Source organism: Aquarana catesbeiana, linkage group LG01 (genome assembly GCF_042186555.1).
Source record: "Aquarana catesbeiana isolate 2022-GZ linkage group LG01, ASM4218655v1, whole genome shotgun sequence".
Lineage (NCBI taxonomy): Eukaryota > Metazoa > Chordata > Amphibia > Anura > Ranidae > Aquarana > Aquarana catesbeiana.
Genome location: NC_133324.1, coordinates 391,809,861 through 391,835,487, shown reverse-complemented (window position 1 = coordinate 391,835,487; position 25,627 = coordinate 391,809,861). Strand labels below are relative to the sequence as shown.

Below are 25,627 nucleotides of genomic sequence, written 5' to 3'. Positions count from 1 at the left end.
CCAGTGAAACACAAGCTTAACTAATCAGCTGATCCAGAGACTAGGCTGTTTTTCATGTAAAGCTCTGCTTGGCACTACCCCTTCCAAACTGTCCGCTTGCTATAAGGCTACACATCAATAAGGTGGCTTAGAAGCCGAAAAAGGTTGGGACTTGTTAGCGATCTAAATTTTTAGTGTGTGCTTTCTAGAAACCTTTTTTATGTACCGATCATTTTGGCATGCATGGTCTGAGGTTGAAGTGAGAAGTACGCACTTATTGTATGGACACCTTGAATGGTCTAGCCTTAGTTTTAAAATGGCATTTTTATTGGTGGATTAAACTTTTTTTTTTTTTTTTTTTTTTCTTTTATAGGCACTTCATTCAAAATGTCTTTCATGCAACAATTCCTTGCTCAGGCTAATTTTCTAGAAGGCGGACCTGAACCAGTGGCTGTAAGTTGACTGCTAATTCCAATGAATTTCTGTTGTCTAGTGGTCTTTAAAATGGGTATTGCAGAGATGCAAACCATGGACATCTCTTCCAGCTGTCTAACTTCTATCCCCTGAAGAGAAAATTGTCAAGGATACCAACTACAATACAGCTGTAGTAGCTGGTGTGAAGTGGCTTATTTCCAAATGCATTTTTCTCAAGTCGTCTTCCAGGACGGCACCTTGAGAGATGACTGGTCCCACCTGACAGGAAACACAATCAACAAAGAGGTTAAAACCCCCGCCCCAACCTGTGCTCCTCAGGTCTTTAATGTGTCCCCCCCCCCCCCGAGAGACCTGGGGCTGGTGGTCTCCCCCTGGGAGCCAGACCACAAGCTTGATAAGCTTTTTGGGTTCAGTAGGATATCTTTCCTTCCGGGGGGGGTCTCACTTTCTCTCATTGGAGGGCATCAGATTTGGAAGAGCCCCCTGAGTACTGAAGGACCCTGGGCACAGTGGAGTACCCAGACATTCAGGGACCACTTTCCTGCTCCCTCCCCCTTACCTGACCGGGTGTCAGTGTGGTTTTTTTTTTTTTTTTTTTTTTTTTCAGGAGAGGACGTCACTGCCCAGGGGGTTGCCAGCTGTCCTATAAAGACTCCATCCTGCTCTAAAAGATGCGGGTACTGTAACAAGTTACCCCAGGACCATTCTAAGACCTTTTGCTACAAATGTATTCACAAGTTAGCAGGGAAAGAAACCTCTCCATACCGATGGAGATGCTCTTAAGGCCTTCCAAGCATCCAATAAGTCTAGGGAGCCGGAACCTCACACTAGCAGAGAGGGTTCTTCCTCCCAGGAGGGCTCCTTCTCTAACGGGCCAGGGGGCAATAGAAGGCGTCCAGAACCCCTGAGATCTCTTCCGTCTCAGGATTCTGAGCAGGAAGATGAGGCTGAGGCTCCTGACCACAGTTGTTCTGATGAGGGCTTAGTAGACAGTCAGGAGGAGGAAGAACTCCAGACCCGGCAGACATATATTTTCGACCGACAACATGGAGGGCCTCCTTAGGGCAGTATGTGTCAGAGGAAATACAGGAACCCACAGCCCAGGTGTCTGCCCAGGACAGAAGGTATAGAGGATTGGTTAAGCCCCAGGCCAAAGATTTCCTGGTTCACTAGGCCCTCAAGGATATCATCCTGAAGGGAGTGGAAGGAACCTAAACGAAAGAGTTTGAAGTTTAAAACGTGGAAACGTAGGTGTCCCTTTTAAGGAGGAAGAAGAGAGGTTCTTTAAAACACCTAGACTAGATGATTCCCTGGTGCAGGTGTCCAAGCAGTCTGTCCTCTTTTGAGGATGCAGGCCACATCAGAGACCAGACGGACTGACGCACCGAGCCCCTCTTGCGTAGGGCCTGAGAAGCCAATGCAGCGGTTAGGAGTCCTGCATTGGCTTTGGCTTGTGTGACAAGGAATGCAGACATGTGGGTCGCCAAACTAATGGGTCATGTGTCACGAACCTCCAAATCCAAACGGGTATTGGACTCTTTAGAGGTGATGGGTAGAGCAGTCTCCTACCTGGCAGATGCTGCAGTCAAGACGATGCGTACAACTGCCAAGACTGGTGCCCTGTTAAACTCCGCAAGGAGAGCCTTGTGGGTTAAGACCTGGGATGGGGACAACTATTCTAAGACTCAGCTGTGTGGCCTTCCATTTGAGGGTTCCCTGCTTTTTGGCACAGGGTTGGATCAGGCCCTGTCTGTCTACAGATAAGGGCAAGAAATTTCCCACTAAACTTAAAGACAGGGGAAATTTTTTGAGGCCTCCAGGCTAAAAACCGGTTTGGAGATAGAAAGGGTACTGTCTCCTCTTCCCCAGCCAGAAGTCTGACAAGGACACCAAGTGACGCAAGAGTGGGGGGAAGACTTTCCCACTTCCTCTCTGTAGAAAAGGATTACTCAGTCCCTACATCCTCCAGATTGTAAGGGGTGGGGTACCGGCTAGAGTTTCTCTCTTCCCCCACCCCCCCAAGTTTCCTTTTAACCCACTTGCCCAAGGATCCTCTCGGCAGTGGGTATCTTGCACAATGTCAGAGCTGGCAGAGCAGGCAGTCATCATGCCAGTCCCAGCAGGACAATGCAGGCAGGGATTCTACTCTCACATCTTTGTAGTCCCAAAGCCCTCAGGAAGGTACTGTCTTATAATAAATTTAGAGGCTAAATTCGTTCCTGTGGTACAAGAGGTGCCGCATGGAAAGCATTTATACTCAAAGCACCTTCTCAAGGACATATTTATGATCGACTTGAAGGATGCCTATCTCCATATCCCTATCTTTCCAGAACACCAGGCTTTTCTAAGGTTTGCAATCCCCTCCGAGCAGGGGGTGCAGCACTGGCAGTTCTCTACCCTACCCTTCGGCCTGGCTGCCAGTCCAAGAGTGTTTACAAAGATTCGGGCAGGGGTGGTTGCTTTCCTTCATCTCCAGGGGGTAACTCTGATCCCCCTATCTCGACGACATACTAGTTTACAACCAGAATCGATCTCCTCCTTCTCTCCGACCTGGCCAAGGTAGTGAGTATACTGGAGTCTCTGGGTTGGATCATCAGCCAGGAGAAGTCCTCACTGGTTCCTGCTCAGATCAAGCTCTATCTAGGACTCCTGGTGGATTCAACAGCACAAAAGCTTGTTTTACCCCAGGGCAAGGTAGAGGGCCTCATTTCAGCAGTAGCATCCCTTCTAGATTTAGAGGAGGTCTTACAGAGGGATCATGAGTTCTTGGCCTGACGTCCTGTATCCCAGCAGTTCCATGGGCTCCGCTCCATTCCAGGACTCCCCAGCAATTCCTCCTATCCTCCTGGGACGGGGGGAGAGGAACGATGGACAGGGTTCCCATTCCAGCAGAGGTAAGGGAGTCTCTACAGTAGTGGCTCTACCCTCAGAGGCTGCTGAAGGACCACCTTTGCGGTCAACTCCAACCCCTCAGAATAACAACGGATGCAAGTGCCTGAGGTTGGGGGGCCCCACTTAGAGGAACTTTGAGCCCAGGGTGCCTGGAACCAGGGCCAGGAACGCTTCCTCCAACTTCCGAGAACTCTTGATGGTCAGAGAGGCCTTAAGGGCCTTAGAGAGAATCAGGGCTGAGAGGTCCAGATCCCGTCCGACAATGCAACTGTGGTAGCATTCCTGAATCAGGGAGGTACCAGGTCTCGTGCTCTTTTGGTCCTGGCTATGGAAATCCTCAGGTGGGCTGCGCAATGAATCCCCTCTATTTCAACTGTACATATAAAGGGGGCATACAATGTCTAAGCGGACTATCTCAGTCGGCAGCTGATTCACCAGGGGGAGTGGGAATTGAATCCCGAAGTGTTCTCTCGTGTGCTGGCACTTTGGCAACCCAGAGATTGACCTCTTTGCCCGCAGAAGGAACAGAAGAGATTCTTTTCTCTTGGCAAAGGGATTCAGAGTGGGTGGACACGATGGCCCAAGTTTGGGACTTCTGCTTTAGCATATGCCTTTTCCCTTAGTTTCTGCAGTATCCTCAGGATTAGAACTAAGTCCCAGAGGGCAGACTAATTCTAATCACCCCATGGTGGCCCAAGAGGACCTTGTTCCCTTCCCTGGGAAATTGGTCCATAGCTCCCCCCTCAGCATCTTCCAGTCGGTTTTTCACTCTCATGCACTGGTGTGGGTCAATACTTTTTCACAACTGAGGAGCACAGGGAGAGGCGGGAGTTTAACCTTTAATTGTATTTCCTGTCAGGTGGGACCAGTCATCTCTCAGGGTGCTGCCCTGGAAGACTTCCCAGAAACACTGTTGCATGTAACTGGTCATGTTAGTCTATTTGCTTGTAGGCTATTGCCCCAAGATGAGGAGAGGCATCTGAACGTGAATTTTTTTTTTTTTTTTTTTGCTTGTTTGGCAAACAATGGCTACCAATGCATGATTCCTGTAGAGGCCACATAGGGAAGTTGCAAAATTTAGATGTGCATCTAAACTTTCCACACTCCTGAAGAGCTATTTGTGTTCGGCTTGCTTGTCAGAGGTGGTGTGGAGGCGATTGTGATGTGACCTCCCCACCTGTTGTAACACCATTTTTGTTGATAAATGCATCAGTGCAGTATGCATTGCAGAGCTGCGGGTGGCTTTGTATGCTGATAGTATTTTGGCTTTTGCTGAGTAAGTAGAAGCCAGTGGAGGAATTGGCAGAGAAGGGTGGCTGACAGTGTTTGGTAACCATAATCAACAAATTAAGCCTACTTTTTTTAAACAGACATGTTGGTGAAGCATTGCAAAGAGCGGTGATGGTGTTTGCATTGCAATCAGCAGAGTACAGAAGTGAATTCAGGTTGCTAAAGCTTGCCGCACTTTACAGTCACTGTGCACTTCACTGTTAATATCCTAATGTAAATTTTGCAGATGGCTGACTAGTAGAGAATACTGTCTTAACAATTAAGACCTTTTTACCTGGTACCTTAAGCTAAAGGTATTCTAGTATAGTGTCAACACACAGGATAGAATGGCTGCCCCTTGACCTTTATGCAGGGTTCATGAACTAAATTCTCATACTTGAGATGCTGAAACCCCACAATACAGAACTGAGGTGTGTAATGTAATCTGTAAAAAGGTAAATGCTTACAATGTAAAGCAATCAATGGTGCAGGGATGCAGTATTCTCTTCTATTTTTGTATTTAATTTTACAGGAAGTGGGGAGCTGACTTGTATGTGCTTGTTAGTGTTCTATAAGCACTGAATGTACAATCTCATTCACTTGTTGGGCTGAGCTTGCTCCAGCAGGGTGTTCTACAGGTCTCATTCTGTGATAAGATTTAATGTCCTAGCCCATCGATGCTTGGGTGGCCTGCTGATGCATGCTGGGAGAAATATTAAATATGAGACACCACCTGACACATGGTCTGGGCTTTTGTCCTGTGAGGATGAGTGGGTAAGACCTGCCTTGTTCCCAGGCCTTTAGGCCTATGACTGGAGTGCTGCAAGGATCTCTCCTCCTTGGAGGAACTCTTGCAGATACTGGCATGGAGTTCTGCTTGGAGCTACAGAAAGTAATGGTATGAAAGCTGACCTACCTGCCTTAAATACCAAGACTAAGATGCCAGTAGAACCTCAGCTGCCAAGAAGTCAAATTTAAATGTAAGTGTCCAGTCAGTATAGCTTTTTGAGAGGGGGACCCAGAAAGTTAAGAGACTTGCAAAAAGACAAATTGGGAATCCTGCACACCTTTCATTCTTCATGCATCCGTGCATAAAAGCTACCAAAAAACCCTTAAGTAGAACTATAGGCAAACCTAATTTTTGGATGTGGTGTTCTGTGCCCCTTTTGTAGAGAATCATTTTCCATTCCCGTTCCATAGCCAAACAGGAAGTGATGGGGAATTCCTTGGACCCCCAGATCATCAGAACTGGTGCCCCGTTTAAGATTTCACCTCTATTACTTTTCTGGGGGCACAGACGGAAATAAACTGACAGGTGTTCCTGCCACACTCGATAAAGTTTTTGCCTTTAGTGAGTGGGTTTAGTACATTAACAATGCAGTTGTTGGTGAGCTAAAGTTCAATATTTATTGATGACTATTTAAAAGTGCTTTCTTCCAGCATTATACCTGATTTAACTTGAGCTGATACCTCCCAGTGATATCATGAATCCTGATAGGCATACCTGATCTGTTATTGACCCCATATTGAAGCAAATGGATCAGCATAAGTCATGCCTTTTTTCAGAAGGCTAGGTTAGCTCAGCACAGATTTCCTTTGTTTACTGTAGTACGATAGATGGAGAGATAGCTCTCTATTACAGAGCAAATGGTATGGTTCTCCAAGGGGCACCATATGTTACAATCTCTGTACAATCCACTTTAGATGCACCATAAGGGCCTTCCTAAACTATCCCATTTATATCCAGTCAGGTAGGCTGCCCTTGCACTACATTATTTTTTGGTAGATCTAAAGGAGAATATGTGATGGAAGTGGTGAGTCTAAGACGAGACAAAGCTGCAGGTAGATATTAAAGCAGGGTTCCACCCAAATTTTGAACAATATCTGTATGTATTCTCTTACTTGCCTAGATGCTGACATGCCATTTAAAAAAAAATTAAATCGCCGTAATTACCTTTTTATTTTTCCATTCTTCTTTGCACTTCCTGGTTCTCCTCCCGTGGGAGTAGGCGTGTTTCTAGCCTCTCCCAAACTTTACTCTAACATGTGCTTCCAATTAAGTGTGGAGAATGAATTTGGGTGTGGTGTCTACCAATGGCATCAAGGCTGCTTATGTTATGTTGGCTAATCTTGTATCTTGGCAAGTTCTAGCTTATTATTTCACTGAAAAGTGTTTGCCAGTGGTTTGTTGGGAGGTATTTGGCCAAGTTCTTAACATTTGAAAAGGGAAATCAGTTAAAGCTAAACTCCAAAGCAGATACAAAATGTGGCTATGACTCAAATTCATTGAGGGCAATTGGTGTTAAATTTGGACTTGGTAGCAGCCTCTTGTAAACCCCAATGCAGCAGCCTTTGGGGGGGGGGGGGCAGGACTGGGAGCACCTCAGGTGTGCTACAAGCAAACATGTTGACCACGCATATGCCGATAGAGCAGAGATGACCTAATCAGTTTGTTGATTTCACTGTCCAGTTAGACTGTAGGTGGAGACAGAACACCACTGCATTCTAGAACAGTCATTCGCCAGATTGCTTTGTGGTAGGGCTGTATAAATCTTATGGAAGGATGGACAAAAATACAAATCCTTTGGCAGATAAAACCACTCATGTTTTTATCTGTGTATTTAGCTATTTGCTTGGGTTTTAGCTATAAATAGGAGAAACTTGGTTGTTGGAAACTAATGGCAAACTACATTTTGGACCACTGTTTTGTTGCCCTTCAACTCTTGTATGTATTTAGGTAAACCTACTCAGAGAAACATAGGCTGCTACTGCTTATCTCACCATATTTGGTGCCAGGCTGCCCTTTTTCAACTGACTCAATATTTTGTCTGACCCTGATGAATGCACATTCATCACATCCAGGATCTGTAACAGAAAATTTAAAACCAGAGGCTGGCAGGCAAGTAGTTTTCACATGGGGATCGGCAATGGCAGCTGCCAGTGACATCAAGCTGACTTTTTTTTTTTGTATTGTAGGTAAGATGTTTCTAAGGTATTAATGTGGTTATTTACACTGTACTTTGTGGAAGTGAGCAATAAGGGGTGTGCCACATACCTAGTAGAGGCTAAGCTGACAAGGACCTCCATTACACCACCTGTCCACTACTCCCCTGGAGTTGATGAGGTGTAGCTGGATGAGTAATGACAGATGCCTACATTAGGACTTGACATAGTGGGCGGTCAGATGAGTTTGGATACTATTGCTGTGAATGCTTAATCTGGAACTTGTGCAGAATTTTGACATCCAGATAAAGCAAAGAAACTTGGATCCAGGAATTGATCATAGTCAAGAGCCAGAATTGGTAACATTCAGGTAGCAGAGGTACCAATTTGGAAGGCTGGATCAGGAGCCAGACCTGGGTCAATCTCAGTTGGCAGAAGTACAAAAACAGGCAGAGGATGAAGTCAGTACACAAGTCAAGATCTGCAATGGGAGATCGGGATTAAGCAGAGTAATGAGGGGAGTCAGGAGGCAAGCCGGGAAAAAAAACATAATGGGATGCAGGTCTGGTGAGTCACAGAAGCTGCAACCCACTCTGCAATTCTTGGTTCTGCTGTATTTTAGCCAAAAAGCCAGTGGTGGACCAGCACATTGACTTGTGCTAATGTGTGTACACACAGCTTTAACTACACACTAGACCGTGAGCTGCTTGACCCAAGCATTCTATATTCTTGACAGAGTGTTAAAGTGGGTGTAAACCTGATTCATGAAATTTGAGTTGGGCATGTATATCTGCAGTTTTTTTTTCTTCAAAGCACTGTGCCCCAGAGATTTCTTCTGCTGTTAGCATAATAACGTCTGACAAGTTCAGTCGAATGATAAAAGCAGCCAGTGTTTTGTGTTGGGGAGGATGCTATAGATTAGCAGAGCCCTGAACGATTCAACAAACAGATCTGAAAGTCTACCTATGAGAGGGGGTGTGTACCTTTCCTCCCATCAGCTGTCCTGGCTGTATGCACAGGCTTCTCCAATGCTAACCAGGAAGAGAAGATCTCGCAGATGTGCACTTTCTAAAGGATATATAAAGCTGAAGACAGCAGATATATACATGTAAAACGTATGTAAGAGGATTTGTTTCCTCTGAGGCTGTTCACTTCACTGGGTATATGAGGGTTACATCCACTTTAATGTAATGCATTACCCTTGGAGGGGGCAAATATTTGGGGTGCCCCTTATTTTTAAAGTGAGCTTCGTGATTCTGCTATAAAAATGGCATTGGCTTAACTTTAAAAATTCAAGCAGATCCTTATCCCAACCCCATCAGTTATTACCTTTTTTTTTTTTTTTTTTTTTTTTTTTTTTTTTTTTTTTTTTTTTTTTTTTTTTTTTTTTTTGTATAATTTCACTCTCCTTTCTAGATTGTAAGCTCTAATAGGGCCCTCTTCCTCCTGTACTGTTTGCCCTAGCTTTGTAAAGCGCTGCACAAACTGTTGGCGCCATATAACTGTAATAATCCAATCCAAATATGTAGCATGTGGGAGTTCGGGTAGGCAATTTGGCTGGTTTGCAAATGGCAAACAGGTTCACCTCCACTCTTTAGTGCTTTGATAATCTTGCTTTGATCGTCTTGTGTTTTTTAAAAAAAAAAAAGTTAGAGCTTTCTATAAAGGCTTGGCGAGGACCTGGCATTAAAACACTTATTCCATCAACTTATCCCCACAGGGGCATTACCTTTTTGAATCACTTGCCCCTCCTTTTTTAGACTTTATACACTCAAAAGCAGGGCTCTTCAAACCTTCTTGAACTGTACTGTCTATATTTTATAAAGCATGGGGGGCAAACAGTTGTTGCTAAATAAATCCTGAATAATCGTAATTTAAAGATAACTTTCATGTGATCACAATGCAAGGTCCTCTTACTTTGTAGGCTGACAGTTGTGGACCATCGCTACAGGCAACATCTGGATTCAATCCTGCAACAGATGCTGCTAATCTTGATAAAGCAATAAAAGCTAAAGGTAAGATCTATAAAAATTATCTCTAGATTTAGTGACCTAACCTGTAATGAAGCATGTCACACATTGTGCAGATAGCTGTATCCTTTGAGAAATCTCAACAGGGATACCCTGTCCTCTTCTGCTGAATTTCTGGCTCTGAGACTTATTGTGTCAGTCTTCTGTGAAGCTGCAATGAACAAGCTCCTGACAAGGACTCGCCCCCTCCGCATTCTAATTTTTAGTGTGTGTGTGTGGTGGGTTTGTTTTTTTTTTTTTTTTTTTATATAGAAGTCTTGTTGCTATAACCCTTGGCTAAACTTCAGCTTTAATATGTTAGGGTCTCTAATTGTTTACAGGATTATTTATCCCCCTGCATGACTCATAGTTCTGGAAGCATCCAGAGTTTAAGGTTCTGTCATGACTCCATTGTCACTGTCTTATCTTAAACAAAGACTTCATCCCTACCTGACACACACATCCCATATTTTAATATTTTATAGAGCTAGGGAAATTATGTGGTGATGTGGAAGGTGTCATACTTATTCCTCATTTGACTACATTAGCGTAAGTCTGGGCTAGAGCTAACTATACTTGGAAGTATAATCAAAGCTTATTTGACTGTTCTTCTCCTATGGCTCACAGAAGTGCAGTTCATTCTGCACTCCAGTGACCCGTTTCCAACATTGGAGCTGGTCCAAGCTCGGATAAGACTGACAAAGTCGGGATCTGTCCAGCACCTGGCTCCGCCTCTGTGCTGCTGAGAGCCTAAACCAGCTGCACCCACCCCCTCCACAGCCCAGTGCTCCAGTGAATGTGGGGGGGGGGGGCGGGGCAGGGCAGATGGCAGTGACTGTCAACAGCTCTCTGCTCAAACTGAGTGATCAGCAGTCTTTGGTCGCTCTGCTCATAGTCTTGGTGAGCCAGCGGGGGGACAGATGCAGCATCGGATTGATGGTGCATCCACCTAGGCAGGTTTTGCGTTTGAAAACAAAAAACCTGAACTCTTTAAATTGGCTTACACCCACCTACTAACTACCCTGTGAATGGTAGATGCATATACTTGCCTAGTCTCGGAGCACTTTGGTCTGCCCAGCAGCTAGCTTCAGGGGACAGAAAAGTGCCAACAATGAATAGAATGCCAAGGCAGTCACGTCACCCATAGCCTTACTATGGGGCATCCATTGTCGGCTGTCCCCATTACTTGAAGCTGGGATCACTTGACCATACTGGAGACCAGTTAAGTATAGGCATCTTTATTCTAAACAGGGTAGTTGGTACAGGAGATAAAAAGGGGGGTGGGAGCAGGTTTAAAGTGTTACTAAACAGGACACTGCATTCACTATATCTGGTCTCCCACAGTACAGAGTGTGGAAATGTAATTATTTTAGTAAATATAAACTGCTAAATAACTTTTTTCTCATCAGCAGTATATAGCAGTCTTGTGACTTCTACCAGTGTCCTGGTTAAAGCTTGTAGGAGGAGTTTGCATTCTCTAACTGTCCTATGAGGCTGCATCACACCTGACCCTCTGTCTGGACAGTGATGATTGGCCCTGTGCTGATCACATGCACCCTCCCAAAAAAACCCTCTAGCAATAAACTTGGCATATGCAGAATGCCCTCAAGGCTCTGTACTGTCAGGAGATGGATTGGGGACTGTGGAAGGAGGATCGAAAGACAGGCTCAAATGGCCTTTTTACACAATGCAGAGGATTAACAACTTGGGTTTCACAGTGAGTATAACAAGCATGCTTTACAGCATATACAAACTGACTTTACTGTTGCAGGTTTAGTAACACTTTAAACTTGGCTGTAGCCTGCACTTTTATACACTAAAATTTAATTTGCACAGTTTTTGTCCTCTCCTATTGGATAAGCATGGGCTATAAAGCACACAATGTCTGAATGCATAAGTATAGTGTGTGTGTGTGTTTGTTTTTTTTTTTTTTCCAGGCTACTGGACGAATCCTCTGTTCTGCTATTGTATTCTGACAACGGGACTCCTATACACTGGTCAGGGCAGCAGTGGCTGACCAGAAGTTTTCCAGCAGTCTAATTTGATAAAGGCTGATCTACCAATCGACTTCTGTTGAGGGCCACATACAGGTCAAAATTTGGCTGGTCGCATTTCGCTACATGTGTACCCAGCTTTAGAGGAAGCAAGTCGTATCACTAATCTTATTCTCGCTGCTTGTGGAAATTTGCTAAAATAGGACACTGACTACTATAAACACCAGATGTTTCAAAACTTAAACCAGGTCCTGCTTGAATCTTGGTGCCAACCATTCTGGTCATGTGTATATTCCATTATATCTTTGCCGGAAAAAAGACTTGCTGAATATTTCATGTTTTTGTTACCACAGGGGTGGATGAAGGCACTATCATTGATATCCTGACCAAAAGGACAAACAGTGAACGCCAGCAAATCAAAGCAGCTTATCAACAACAGACAGGAAAGGTAGAAGAAACTTGAATCATAAAATTTGATAGGTCATGCTACAATTACAGGATATGGAAGGAGAAAATCCTGGTCAAGTGACAGTTGTCACTAGTACCCATATTTATGTAACACGGTTTAGAAACCCTTCTATAATTATCTATGACTTCCAAGATCTTTTGAAATTTTAACTCCGTTGTGGTCAAATTAATATGTTGGCATTGGTCATCTTCAAGCCCTGGTCATCTACCATTCCATTACCACCATTTTATTGGTGGTCTCCATGGACGGGGGGGTTAGTATGAGAAACAAGGGGTTGCTCTGAATATAAAGGTTCTAGTTTGAGCAAATGCAACCTCTTGGTGTATAAGGAATCCTAACTGAACTTGCTATCACCTATTGTGACTACACTGTGATCATATAGTGCAGGGATATGCAATTAGCGGACCTCAAGCTGTTGCAAAACTACAAGTCCCATCATGCCTGTGCCTCTGGGTGTCATGCTTGTGGCTGTCAGAGAATTGCTAGGCCTCATGGGACTTGTAGTTCTGCAACAGCTGGAGGTCTGCTAATTGCATATCCCTGATATAGTAGAAATGCCAGTAACCACCTACTATAAATTAAGATGCTAGGTAAAGGGCATTTTTCCTGTTAACTGAACTTTAGTGCTGAAGGATAAAACAAGTGTTAGGAATTGCTAGTACTTTGTTCCCCTTCTGATGGTTATAACCCTGTTTTTTGTTTTTTTGTTTTTTTGTTTTTTTCTTTAGCTTTGTGTGTATGTAAGACAAGGCTTCGCTAGACATTTTAAGAATCTTTAAAGGTCAGGCTTTTATATTGAGCCTATATGTTGGGTTAGTTTCACTAAAGTCAGTAGAAATTCTCAAATCAGATAGTCACTCACCACTTCTTCTTTTTTTTTTTTTTTTTTTTTTATTTAAATGGTGGTAACATATATTTAATGTCTTGCAGAGTTTAGATGATGCATTGAAAAAAGCACTCTCGAGCAACTTGGAGGAAGTTGTTTTGGCATTGATGAAAACCCCAGCCCAGTATGATGCACATTGCCTGAAGAATGCCGTCAAGGTAATGACACAAAATGGGGCCCATTTTAATATAGTTGCACTACAGTGCAGCATGTATTAAAAGTGCAAATGCATGTAGCATACCAATGTGTTCATGCTGGATAAGCAGTCCAATTCAGACGTTTTTGGTAAACGTCTGTAACATTGAAGAGAAATCTGTATTAAGTTGCTATGACACTCTACCCTTACATACAAACGTGTGCATTAAACACATACCATCGTAATAAATGCATGGCAGAAGCATGCATTATAAACATGTATGGTGTAAAAGGGCCCTTACCGTATCAATTTAATTTGTTCTTGGGAGCTTTTCGCTTTGTAGAATGCTCCTGTGTTTTGGTGTGTGTGGGGTTTTTTTTTTTTTTTTTTTTTGCCACACTGCATAAGTTTCCACCATAATAGGTAATCTGTAATCTTGGCATGGATGCTGGTGCTCCTGGTAAAGGCTCCACATATATTTTTTGGATGAACGTGAGAAATTTTGAGTATTAAACGCGCAACCAAAACACACATTCAGATGACCTTCAATAGCTAATGGAAACTTTGGTTATATGGGTTTGTTCTACTGCAACTTGCAAATCAGTCACACTGAACTTGGTATATTTTTCAGTTCATTAGTATATGAACAAAAGGTTCGACATTGTTCTCCATTATTTTTTTTATTTTTTTTTTATTTCTTCTCTTTAGGGACTTGGAACAGATGAAAGTACTTTAATTGAAATTCTTGTATCGCGGGACAATCGTGAGATCAGAGAAATTAATAAGGTTTACAAAGAAGGTAGGGGAAGTTATTAGTATAAACATACTGTTGAAATAGAAGTTGTTAGCACATGCTGTTGCTATGATCTGGTGCTATCTATTCTAAAACCCTGCAGGTCATTTACATTCAAGTGATATTTTTCACCTCCGTTGCAAGAAACCAGACCCCTTTTCGTTGTTTCGTGAAGGGGATTGATGATTAACTGTGAGCATCTGAAATCTTGTCAGTCGAAACTCAAGCTTTTGACTGACTTTAATTTTATATTTTCCAGTGTGCATTTACAGGTTAAAGAATAGTGTGCTTACTATAAAGTACAGAATTTTGGTATACAATTACAAAACTAAAGCTTTTAAGATTTGTTGATTACAAGAAACCTGTAGAATTTTTGCTTTTATATCTGGATATACTATTCTGTATAGGGCTAATCTGTTTAGCAGTGTGGAAAGACTCAAATCAAAATATACATTTACAAAATCAAGTTACAAGGAGTCTAAGGATCATTTGGGCCTTGCTGGACACCTGTTTTAAGCATATTTAAAGCACAATTTATCTCTTGGTTTAAATATGCCAAATACATTCCATGTGTGTCAAAGCAAAGGTATGCAAAGCCCCACAGTTTCTTTAAAAATTGGCCATAGCCAGAGTAGAAAAGCCTGTCCCTTAACAGCATGGGGGAAAATGGCTCTTAACCTTGGTGGGGAAGTTGTGGTTTCATTGAAGGGGTCTAACACGCCCCTTTCTGGGTCAGGTCTATAGCGCTGCAATCGGCAACATGAATGCTCTGCTGATCAGAGTCCCAGTAGGGGCTGTTTCAAACCTCCTGCAGAAAGACCATTGCTTCCAAACAGAAAGCAAGCGTCTTTAGTTTGTGGCTGCGTTTTGGGAGAAACTGTTTTCTCGCATGCAATTTTGTTGGTGTTGCACGAATGAATTGCCTGTCAATGCACATGAATGAACAGACACGGCAAATTTGTTTACATCACAATGCATTGTAATGGGTTACTGTGGGTTGTGCTGTAATGCAGCACATGTATACTAGTGGTGTTGCTTTAGTATGTTTTGGTTGCCATTGTAAATGAGCCCTGAGACTTGGCACACCTTTTTTATGTTGTGATGCACCTGAAATGTAATTCAATTTTAAACAAAGTTCAATTGGCCTTTAACAGTCACAACTGATAAACAAATCTTAAACCAGCAATAACAGTTGCATGGCTGTATGACGCGTGCATGTCAAAGGATCCGCTGTGTGCTTCTTGCCTGTTTTTTAACTGGGGAACTGTTATAAACTTTGGTAGTACCATTAGGCTTTCACCCCAGCTAATTGCTAAATATTGCAAGATGTTTTCTTGTGAAGCACTGTCCCTTCCATGACAATTTGGGTAAACTAATTCATGACAACCTTCTAAATCAGGGATATGCAATTAGCAGACCTCCAGCTGTTGCAGAACTACAAGTCCCATGAGGCATAGCAAGACTGACAGCTGCAGGCATGACACCCAGAGGCAGAGGCATGATGGAACTTGTAGTTTTGCAACAGCTGGAGGTCCGCTAATTGCATATCCCTGATCTAAATCATCGAAAGGTGTGCAAATGGGTAGAATAAATTGACTCGTAGGACTAGCTTCTGCATGTTGGATTTAAATTGGGGCACAGCTGGTTGCATTAAGCAAGTGTGTTTTTTTTTTTTTTTTTTTTTTTTTTTTTCCATATCAGATTTTAAGAAAGAACTTGCAAAAGATGTTGCTTCCGACACATCTGGAGACTTCCAAAAAGCCCTTCTAGCACTCATTAAGGTATTAGATTTGTGAATTTTATGCTAATCAAATTGTATTGCTTTTGTATGTACAAATTGACAAGGTATGTGGATATTACAAGTAAACTATTCCAACCCGTTAAGTTTAAAATAGAAATAAAAGGCAAAACCTTTTTGTATAGATATAAAAAAAGTTATAAATCCCAACCCCCCCCCCCCCCCCCCCTTTGTGAGTATCTTCCCTCTTGGCTGCATAAGAGCTGGTGGGAGAAGGGAGAAGCAGCCATGCACTGATCTTCCCAGTGACGCACATGTCAGGACAAGTCTGATCATTGTGGGAGAGCACACGGAGTTCCCAGCAGCACAAACTAAGGTGTGTTCTCCTCCTTGGTGTGGTCAGTTTTTTTTTAATAGGAAATTTTAATTTTAAAAGGAAAGCAGAGGGACTGGCAGGTATGCCAGGAATTTCATATAAAGGAAGCAATACAAGTACATGGTACAGCAGGCACAACTCTGGAATATGAAATGTTGGGGGTAACAAACGCTTTAAGTCAAACGTGATTAGGATGATTGTCATGCAAAATTGATTGAAGGGACTTATTCTAGTTTTCTGATGGAGCCATAATTACACACTGCAGTAGATATTATAAGGACACAAAGGAACAGTGCTTTACCCGTGTGTCTGGTTGATTACGCTCACCTTAAAGTGGTTGTAAACCTCAGACATGAAATGAGAACAAAGCATATCCCTCTATAGTGTGTACTTGACTCAATCCAGAGCACAAAGTGTTTGTGTGCTGCCTCGTTCCCCTCAGCAAGAGTGATTTCTGACAAGTGTTCCTGACACCAAAAGTTAAAAAGGTGAGGGACCTCCAGCTTGACAGCCTCACATCTGTTCACGTGTGAAGGGGAGGTGTCCCTTCCCTCCAATCAGCTCTCATTGAGCCCTGCAGCATTTACTTTCAGCTTCCTGGCCTCTTTTGACAATAACAATGAGGCACGATTCCTCACTAACACCCATCCATGGGGCACTATTCCTCCTAATACCAAAGATGAGGTATTGTTTAATTCCCCTGTTGAGGCCTTTTCTGCTGATAATGGCCACAGTCTGGCCCTCAAGGACAGTAAACTGGCCCTTTTTTTGTTTACAAAGATTGGAGACTGCTAAAGGGGAATGAAAGTCAATTAGGCAGAATGCTTGTAAAAACTTTTACCAATGGCTTTTCTGCATCCCATGCAGTGTGAACTTTATTGAATGGGACCAATCTGGGGGGGGGGTTTGGGGTTTGGGACTTCAAATGAAGCGCATAACAAATGAGTTGTGCACTTACATTCCTATATCTGTAGAAAAAAGACAGGGTTGGGACTTTAAATGAGGCATAGATAAATTCACATGACCCATTTTAGGTAAAAATTTATCATTTTCACATTGTTGCCATGAACCATATTGCATTAAATGTATGAACAACCACGGAAGGCATCATAAAGCACTGACGTGATGTAAGCCGATTTGTACTTTATATCGTGATGGTTGATATGGCAAAAATATATTACATATTACTCCTTACATACATGCAAACACGGCCTCAAGTTCAAGCATGCGGCACTGGAAAAAGGGGGCTGCTGAGTCTGTCCTGGGAGCTGTGGTCATACAGATCTGTGGAAAAAGGCGCACATAGACATAAGTATAGCCCCAAAGGAATAGTGGTCTCCGTGTTCAACTCTGAAGCAGAGTAATACCTTTAACTTTATAATATGTAACTATAATGTTCGACGTAACTGTTAACATTGAAATACATTTTCCATAACTATATGGTGACTATGGAGGGAGTAACAGTGGGTAGATGGTGCTGCAGATGAACCATAACCTTGGTGCACAGAAGGCATAAAGCCATGGTGTATGGTAAGTGTTGCATGAACCCACCATGCAAGTGTTCCTGTTGGAGAAACGGGAGGTAATCCAGAATCTTGTAGACATATAAAAGTGCAGAAGGGAGTGAAAATCTATTGTGTAATAGAAGTAGTGATCAAGACCTACCAAGCCAGTAAGATGGGATGAAAAAGAAACCAAGAAAACATCAAAGCAAAAAAGCTTCCAGAATGATTACCTTAGGTGGGCACTATAAAAACCAAGATACAGGTGTTGAGTGTGATGTGTCCATGAGAACCTGAAAGGACTGTCTAATGGCAAAGCGCTGTCCTTGATTGGTGCACAAGTATTGCCTTGCAAGGTGGCCAAGACATTAAAAAGCCACTCCAGCACCATGATGCTCCAAAAGTGGGTCATGCAGAGCATGGCGCCAATGTGCATTTGGATCCATCCACCCAGTCCCCCCATGTCACAATGGGTGGAGGGGAGAGGGAGGGTGCCCGGTGCGCATTGCAGCTCCCAGGTTAAAACAAGCAGGCAGTCCTGCAGAACCTGACCGCATTAGAATTAACCCAATAGTTAAAGTGTAAAGTGTGTGAGAGAAGATGCTAAGTAAATCTGAATGTAAGCTCTATAAATTCTTTCAATACAGACCAAAGTCTGCCATCAAAAGTAAGACTATATAAGTTTATGAAGAGTAGTATTTAAAAACTACTTTAGTATATACGGTACCTCATCCCTAATTTCAACAAATTGGGTAAAAAAAATTATGTTCAAACGTGTATATACTTTGTTTTAAGGGACTACATTACGTTTAAATCAAGTGGTTCCATGTTGTACTTGCATTTACATTCAAATTATGTTTAACACTTGCTTTCTAGGGTGAACGCAATGAAAGTGCACCTGTGAATGATGAGCAGGCTGACAACGATGCCAGGGTAATAAAGTGGCCCCTGATCTATATAATTTTTTTTTTTGCATGTACAGTAGATCTGATTTGCTGAGGTCACTTTTTTTTTTTTTCATTTTACAGGCTCTTTATGAAGCAGGAGAAAAGCGCAAAGGAACGGATACAGGCGTTTTCATAAATATTCTCACTTCAAGGAGCTTACCCCAGCTTTACAAAGGTAGAGGCCAAAACTAGAATCCTTTCAGTGAATACACGTTGAGTAGTGATTGTAATGTTTTACCAGTAGGTTCTGAAAGCCAGGGCTGGGACAATGGGTGGGCAGGAGGGGCGGCTCCCCTGGGCGCAATTGTATACTGCAAGGATGAGGGCACTGCCATTCTGGCTATATGGCTGACATGAGTATTGACAGCTGCATCAACACTCCTGTCAGATGACAGCGCTTCCAGCAGTAGAGCTGGAAAGCTGTGCTCTCCCCCCTCAAAGCATGCTCCTGTATTCAGAAGCCAGTAGCGGTAATCACAGGAATACAGGAGCTGCACTGGGAGGGGAGAAAGCACATCTGAGCAGTGGAGTGCTCACTCCAGCTGCTCCCTCCTGTTGGTGTCTGTACACACAGCTGACAGTTTTCCATTTTGAGACCACTGTGTGGTTTAGCAGTATATTTACATAGGTGTGAGTTTGAATGAGATAACAAAACGATCCGAGTTATCCGAAACAACAATTTCTCAGCTGGACATATCTACCCGATCGTATAATGGAGGACAGTTATGTACCTGCAAGTATATTCATAGGTTTGCATTCTTCCCTCTAAACCATTAGGCTGTTCAGCTAACCATGCACACCATATATTATATTTCATGGGGCACCCTCTATTTGTACAGGTATCTTTGTAAAGTGGGAGGCTGTCATTAACTAGGCGTTTCCATTAAGCTAAAGATGGTGCAGCAGGTTTTTTCCAGTGCATTGCAATATTTTTCCAGGCATAGAAGACTAACAACCCAATCAAAGTTCTCTTTGCAACAGTCGGTATAATTTGTTCTATCAGCCCTAAAAGACATATATCCATTGTCATCGGAAGTGTGACCGCAGTGACCATATTAATCAGATATAGTACCTCCAGGCAGTATTGCTGAATCTTGGGGCAGTTCCAGAAGTGTGAAAAGTGGTCAGGAGTTGCACCTCCAGCATTCTGCAGAGTGCAAGGAAAAGGGGGGGGGGCAGTTTTAAGCCCTCCTTGCCTCATGGGATTGCGGCAGCTGAGATTTCTAGTCTCCCCTCAGCTAAATTTGCAGGAAGAGTTCCCATTGGCTCCCTGACCTCTGGAAATGGGTCTAGTTGTATCCAGGCAGATGACTGGTTTTCTTAATCTACTATTGGTAAAATCCTCAGGTCTGGAAAAGTGTAGAAAGCATTCCCATTGGCCTTTGGCTACCTACCTGGTCAGGTGACCTCTGTATCTGGGCAGCTAGGTGTTTGAGTATTATCAAATAAAAGGGGATTCAGAGCCCTAGAGGCTCAATCACCTTGGTAGCATCAGCTGTGGTGTGCCCTCCCTTTGTCACAGGCTTTCACTTTAATCTGCTATCCCATACTCCCGTTTCATCTTGTGGAGTCTATATGGCATGCAATATATGCTCTATGCACAATTTAAACTGCACAAGTCTGTCACGTAGAGACTAGGGAGCTAAAGGGGAAATCCCAGATATCATCCCAAACATCGTTGTCCAGTGTAGGAATGTCTCGTAGCCAGCAGGACCAGAGCTTATCCATGGGTGGGAGAGACAAAGATCAGGTGCTCGTATAAGTGTGAGGTAGGCTTTTCACCACATCTTGATCTGAGTGTCTTTTCCAACCCCAACTGGACTACCATGCAGGAGGAGTGTGGTAATTGAGATAACGGATAGTGGTTTGGAATATTATTCTGAGGAGAGTTGAGGAGGCTAAAGCATTTTGTGAAACTGTCTGTGATATGATTTTTACGCCATATTTAGTCCATGCATATGGGTCTAGCATTCTGTATAGGTGGGGGAGGTTAGGGTTCAACCAAATTGGGGCATTTGGCGAAACTTCATTATTCCTATATTTCTCTATTGCTAATCCTGCTCGCCAAGCCCACAGGGTGGTACGCATGGAGGGAGTTGGGGAATATGGGGCACGAGGTCCCCTGTAGATTAAAAATTTGAGCGCCTCCATTGATCCCACCACTGCTGCCTCCAGTGCCGTGGAGGGATTTGTTCCATCTGGACAAAATGAAGGAATGGGACTTTTAAGGTGCAGTATAGAACACACATTATATCAAAATTCATTTTATTTGGAAAAGGCTAATTCATAAAAGACCTATGGATTTAAAAATCATCCAATATTGCAGTACAGTTTCAGAAAGGTGGAACTGAAAGACTTAACATGTTTCACCACATCCTGTGGCTTCCTCAGGAGAATAATTATCAGGCACGATCTGTATGTAGATTCAAAAATTGTATAAAAGAAATAACACTAATATTAAGACCAGGTGAACCAGAAGGTAAACCTCACAGATAAATCATCTGGTGATCACAGAGGGTGATGTAAAAGAAGAAACTGTTTATAACTGGTGAGCAGAGGGCCTGTACTAAGTTGGCCAATCCAGACTGACAACCAGCAATTCATTTACATTGGCTAATATCACCACAAAGAAACCCCAAGGGGGAAGCATGAACCTGAAGAAACTTTTTTGTTCATTTCAATGGCGACGTCTTCCGCCTCTCATGCTGGCCAGGTGGGGTTTACCTTCTGATTCACCTGGTCTTAATATTAGTGTTATTTCTTTTATACAGTCTTTGAATCCTCTACATACAGATAGTGCCTGATAATTATCATTCTCCTGAGGAAGCCACGGGAGAACAAGTCTTTCAGTTGCACCTTCTGAAACTGTACTGTAATATTGGATGAATTTTAAATCATGTCTTTTAGCAATTAGCTTTTTTCAAATAAAATTACATTTTTGCTATGTGTGTTATATACTACACCTTAAAAGTCCCATTCCTTCATTCTTTTGTCCACTTTCCAAGGGATGTGGTGCCAATATATAAGGTGTGAGGCAACTATTTGCATTTCTCGTTTGTTCCATCTGGGTCTAGCCACCAGGCAGCAGTTACCAATTGTGTGGTCAGAAGTACTTGTAGCAGTCTGGGAATACCATACCACCCTGCGTTTTCGGCCTCATCAAGGTAGTCAATCTGTATCTGGGCGGTGAGGGGTCCCATAAGGAGGAAAATGTTTGAGGTGTGGTTTTTTTTTTTTTTTTTTTTTTTTTGAAGAGATTTAGGTAACCATTGTGGGGAATGTCTAAAGAGGTATGTGAGGTTTAGGGATGATTTTCGTTTTCAGAAGGTTAAACCGGCCCCACAGGGACAGCGGCAAATTACCCCATGACTTAAGTTTGGACTTTAGTTTAGGAATAAAGTCTAAATTGAGGGGAATGTAGTCTGCAGCTTGGGAGGAAATGATTACACCCAAATATTAAAGTGTCCACCCATTGGACGGGGGGGGGGGCGTCGCCTTGGCTGCCTGGTCAACTGGAAACAATTGGGATTTAGTCCAATTAACTCTGAGCCCTGTGACAGCCCCAAAATGTTGAGAAAAGATGGGGCACCTTGCAATGAAGGCCCCGTGTCAGAGAGCAACATGTCGTTGGCGTACAGAGCAACCCTCTCCTCCAGCAGACCGATGCGTAGACCCTTAGTGTGAGGGGAGGCGCGCAGCACTTATGTTATCGATTCGATGGCTAGTGCAAATGGCGCTGGAGAGAGAGGGCAGCCCTGTCTAGTTCCCCTGACCGTTCCCTCCCAAAGCCACTCAAATACCAAAGGGAACCCCATTCTGCGCAAGGTTTCCCACAAGAGAGGCCACTCGACAGTGTCGGAAGCCTTTTCTATGTCTAAAGAGACTACTGTATGTGTACCTTCATTAATATGATGGGTATGTAAATTGGTGAACTACCTGCGGAGGTTGACATCTGTGGCTCTGTGGGGCATGAAACCGGTTTGGTCAGAATCTGCCACTGATGGTAGCATGGCATATAGTCTAATGACAAGGAGTTTTGTTAGAATTTTAAAATCGTTATTTAGCAACGCTATTGGCCTGTAAGCACAGGATGTAGGATCTTTCAGGGATTTATAAATCTGGGTCAAGTAGGCATGATACATGGCGCTCGGAAGCCTCCCCTGACAAACTATTTGTGTACAACGAAGCCAGTCATGGTGCCAACGGTTTCCTGTGTGACTTATAAGAATCGGCAACCCATCGGGGCTCGGGGACTTTCCTGAGGGGAAGGATTGGATTGCATTTAGTACTGCTAGAGCCATGAAGGGCTGTACCAATGTCTCGCGTTCAGTGTCCAAGAGCCAGCCAAGCGCCAACGGGTCCAATAGATCCCGTAGCTCCTCAGGCTGGAAATCTGAGGGCAAAGCAGAAGTGTATAGAGTTTCATAGAAGCTGTTTAACATGCTTGGAATTAGGGGGGAACCTTCTCACCTGTAGGGGTAGCTAAGGTGGGTCTAAGTGCGAGTGGTTGATCATGTTGAGCCATCATAGCTAGACTACCATTCTTGTCACCCTGTTCAAACTGTCGCTGCCTATTCCTATGTCTCTAGCTTGGTGACCTCCCATCATATGAAGGTGTAGTTCTTTGGGCAGCCATCAGGAGATCAAAATGGTCCGGGGTGGGGTCTGAATTATATGTAGTGACATGATCCAGTACTGACTGTTGCAAGGATATGATCTTTTATACATAACAGCAAAGGGGGTCCCCTAATGGTGGACTTTTCAGGCAAATGTAAAAACCATAAGTTATACTTGGTACAAAAATAATTTATTAAATTAACATAGTAAAATATGATAAAAAAACTAATACATCTATTGTTGGGAATAGTATCCCTCTTTTATGGTTTTTACATGTGCCTGAAAAGTCCACCATTAGGGGACCCCCTTTGCTGTTATGTATAAATTTTGGATGTGGCACAAACTCAGTTAGATGCTGATCTACAATGTATATCAAGGATATGATCTTGGGCAACTGTTGCTGCTTAATAACAGCAATGGAGGAAATGTATTGCCCTCTAGTATGTGTCCCAGGTATTTTCTGGGGAGGACCCCGTGTTCTACTCCCAAAATTCTGCCAGCAATGGCGGTAATTTGGCTGGATAAGAGACCCAGTGGGGACCCAGATGCCACAATGCTGCGCTACGGGAGGCAGGAGAGCGGAACATGACCGCCAAGGGGCTATGATCCGATAGTCCACTAGTTGGGTAGGACACCTCAAGCACATCCATCAGCAATGGGTTAGAAAATGCCAGGTCAATACGTGAGGCTGTTTTATGGGACGCTGAAAAACAAGAGTGACCTGGTGGTGGGGTGTTTCCATCTCCAGATTTCAGCCAGGCCCATCGCCTTAGCCCAGGTGGACAACTCTGTAGCATGGTTTTTAGAGGCACATGGTGGCGTTGTCTCCCATATCGGTATTTTCCAAGGGCAGAAAGGGGTGATCCTTTCCAGAATGGCATATAATCTTGCAGGTGAGAAGGGTGGAGGGACATAAATAGTTACAACAATAAACCAAAGAGTAAATACCACTGGAACAAATTTTGCCCTGGGGGTCTGTGCAAATCTCCCCCATCACACAAGGAAAATTTTTGTGTAGTAGGATTGTGACCCCTCTTGCATATGTGGAGTAGGTGGTGTGTATAGCCCTTTGTATCCACGGCTCTCTTTAGCGTTAGGATTTTGCTGCCCATAATGTGGGTCTCTTGAAGGATGAGTTGGATTTGAGATATTGGAATTGCAGTTTTCTTAAGTTTGGAGTTGAGGTCGCCAACGTTCCATGAGAGAACGGTAAAGAAATCTGCCATCTGGCCAGCCACTGGGTGGGAATTGCATCATTAAGATAGGATCTCAGGGAGGGCATAGCCGAGCGTAACCCATGAGCAGCAAAATCTCAATTATGTCACATCTGCACTTGCTTCGTGGGCAAGATGGCTGGTGCGGGCGGTGCTCGTGGAGGAAGATCTCAGCTTACCCGGAGACAGCGGGGGAGCCTGTGAAGTGCCATGTTTTCTTCTAGACCCCAGGGTGACTGAGAAGGTAGGTATATGGGATTTGGAGCCCGGCAATAACTGACAGGATGAATGTAGGAGCGGAGCTCAATCTCTGCACGTCGTCTTCTCTACGCCACGCCTCTGACAGCTTCTTTGTTTTGTCAGATTGTGTGGTTTGCTTACCCACGCCCCCCCCCACCCCACCCCACCCCAAACTGTAGTTTATTTTTTTTTTTTTTTTTATTTTTTTTTTTTTAGTCCCTACTGGCAGCAGAAATTGCAGGTGGGGGTAAGTAAACAAACCCAGAAAAGTCCCAATCAGACAGTGCACCTGTATGAAGACTGTCAGTGCTGCCCAGATCTGGTATGAATTGCTTTGAATACCTTCTCTCCAATTCATATGAATATATATAAAGCTGAAATGAGGACAACGGTGACGCGCCAATGTCCTCACTTCAGAGACTTCCTCACTTCATAACTATAAATGAATTTGCTGAAAAAGACAAATGTGAAAAAATTGGAACAAAATACAATGGAATGTGCAGCGATGCCTCTACTGACACAACCTACAAGCTTTGCTGCTCAACCAATGCATGTATCCACCCAAAATTAAAAACCAAGAAGAAAAATTTGTCACCATGTCAATACATTCCAAATATCTATTTGTTAATTTATATTCAACTTTGTGTATTATCAATCATGTAGTGCAGCATCAGAAGTGAGACTCCCAAATAAGAAAATTCACCAAATAAAATTGTGAAACAAAAATGCACATTAGAATTCACCAAACACCATGCCAAAAAAAGTCAAACTGTAAACCTATAGATGTAGTTCTCGTGCACGTCTTGCCCAATTTTCCTAATACCCAAGGATTTCCCCACTTGTATTCACATATATAATATATGCTCACCCCGCCTGTGACCTCTCATAGGTTTTATGCTTTATTTTTAAACGGCTCCTCTCTGCCACAGCTCAATCCCAAGCTGCACTGTGTGCCTATTGTGGCACAGACCTGTTCCTTTGTTACTGGGTTTGATGGCAGCAGGAGTCATTGGCTTTCATCACTGGCCTCTGACTTCTGCTGCTCTGAATCCAGTGAGGGAGAGAAAGCGTTGCTACTGCTCTCATGCACAGCGCTGGGATCGGGCTCAGGTAAGTTTTGGGGGTGGGGGGGGGGATAGGGGGAAGCTGCACCAAAAGTTTACCTTCATGCATTGGGGTAAAAAGCCT

At 43.4% G+C, this 25,627-nt stretch overlaps 1 protein-coding gene across 3 annotated transcripts in view; it reads left to right on the top strand.

Moving 5' to 3' along the window:
- The window catches only part of LOC141147166 (annexin A1-like), a 44,065-nt gene that overhangs the window by 8,007 nt on the left and 10,431 nt on the right, over positions 1–25,627 (top strand). For all 3 annotated transcript variants that reach the window (XR_012245024.1, XM_073634332.1, XM_073634319.1), the window contains exons 2-9: positions 353–432; positions 9,443–9,533; positions 11,875–11,969; positions 12,921–13,034; positions 13,721–13,811; positions 15,507–15,586; positions 18,298–18,354; positions 18,450–18,543. Coding sequence is in view for 2 of the 3 variants with exons in the window: in XM_073634319.1 (XP_073490420.1) it covers positions 353–432; positions 9,443–9,533; positions 11,875–11,969; positions 12,921–13,034; positions 13,721–13,811; positions 15,507–15,586; positions 18,298–18,354; positions 18,450–18,543 (702 nt within the window). In the remaining variant the exon portion in view is untranslated. The remainder of the gene's footprint in view (positions 1–352; positions 433–9,442; positions 9,534–11,874; positions 11,970–12,920; positions 13,035–13,720; positions 13,812–15,506; positions 15,587–18,297; positions 18,355–18,449; positions 18,544–25,627) is intronic.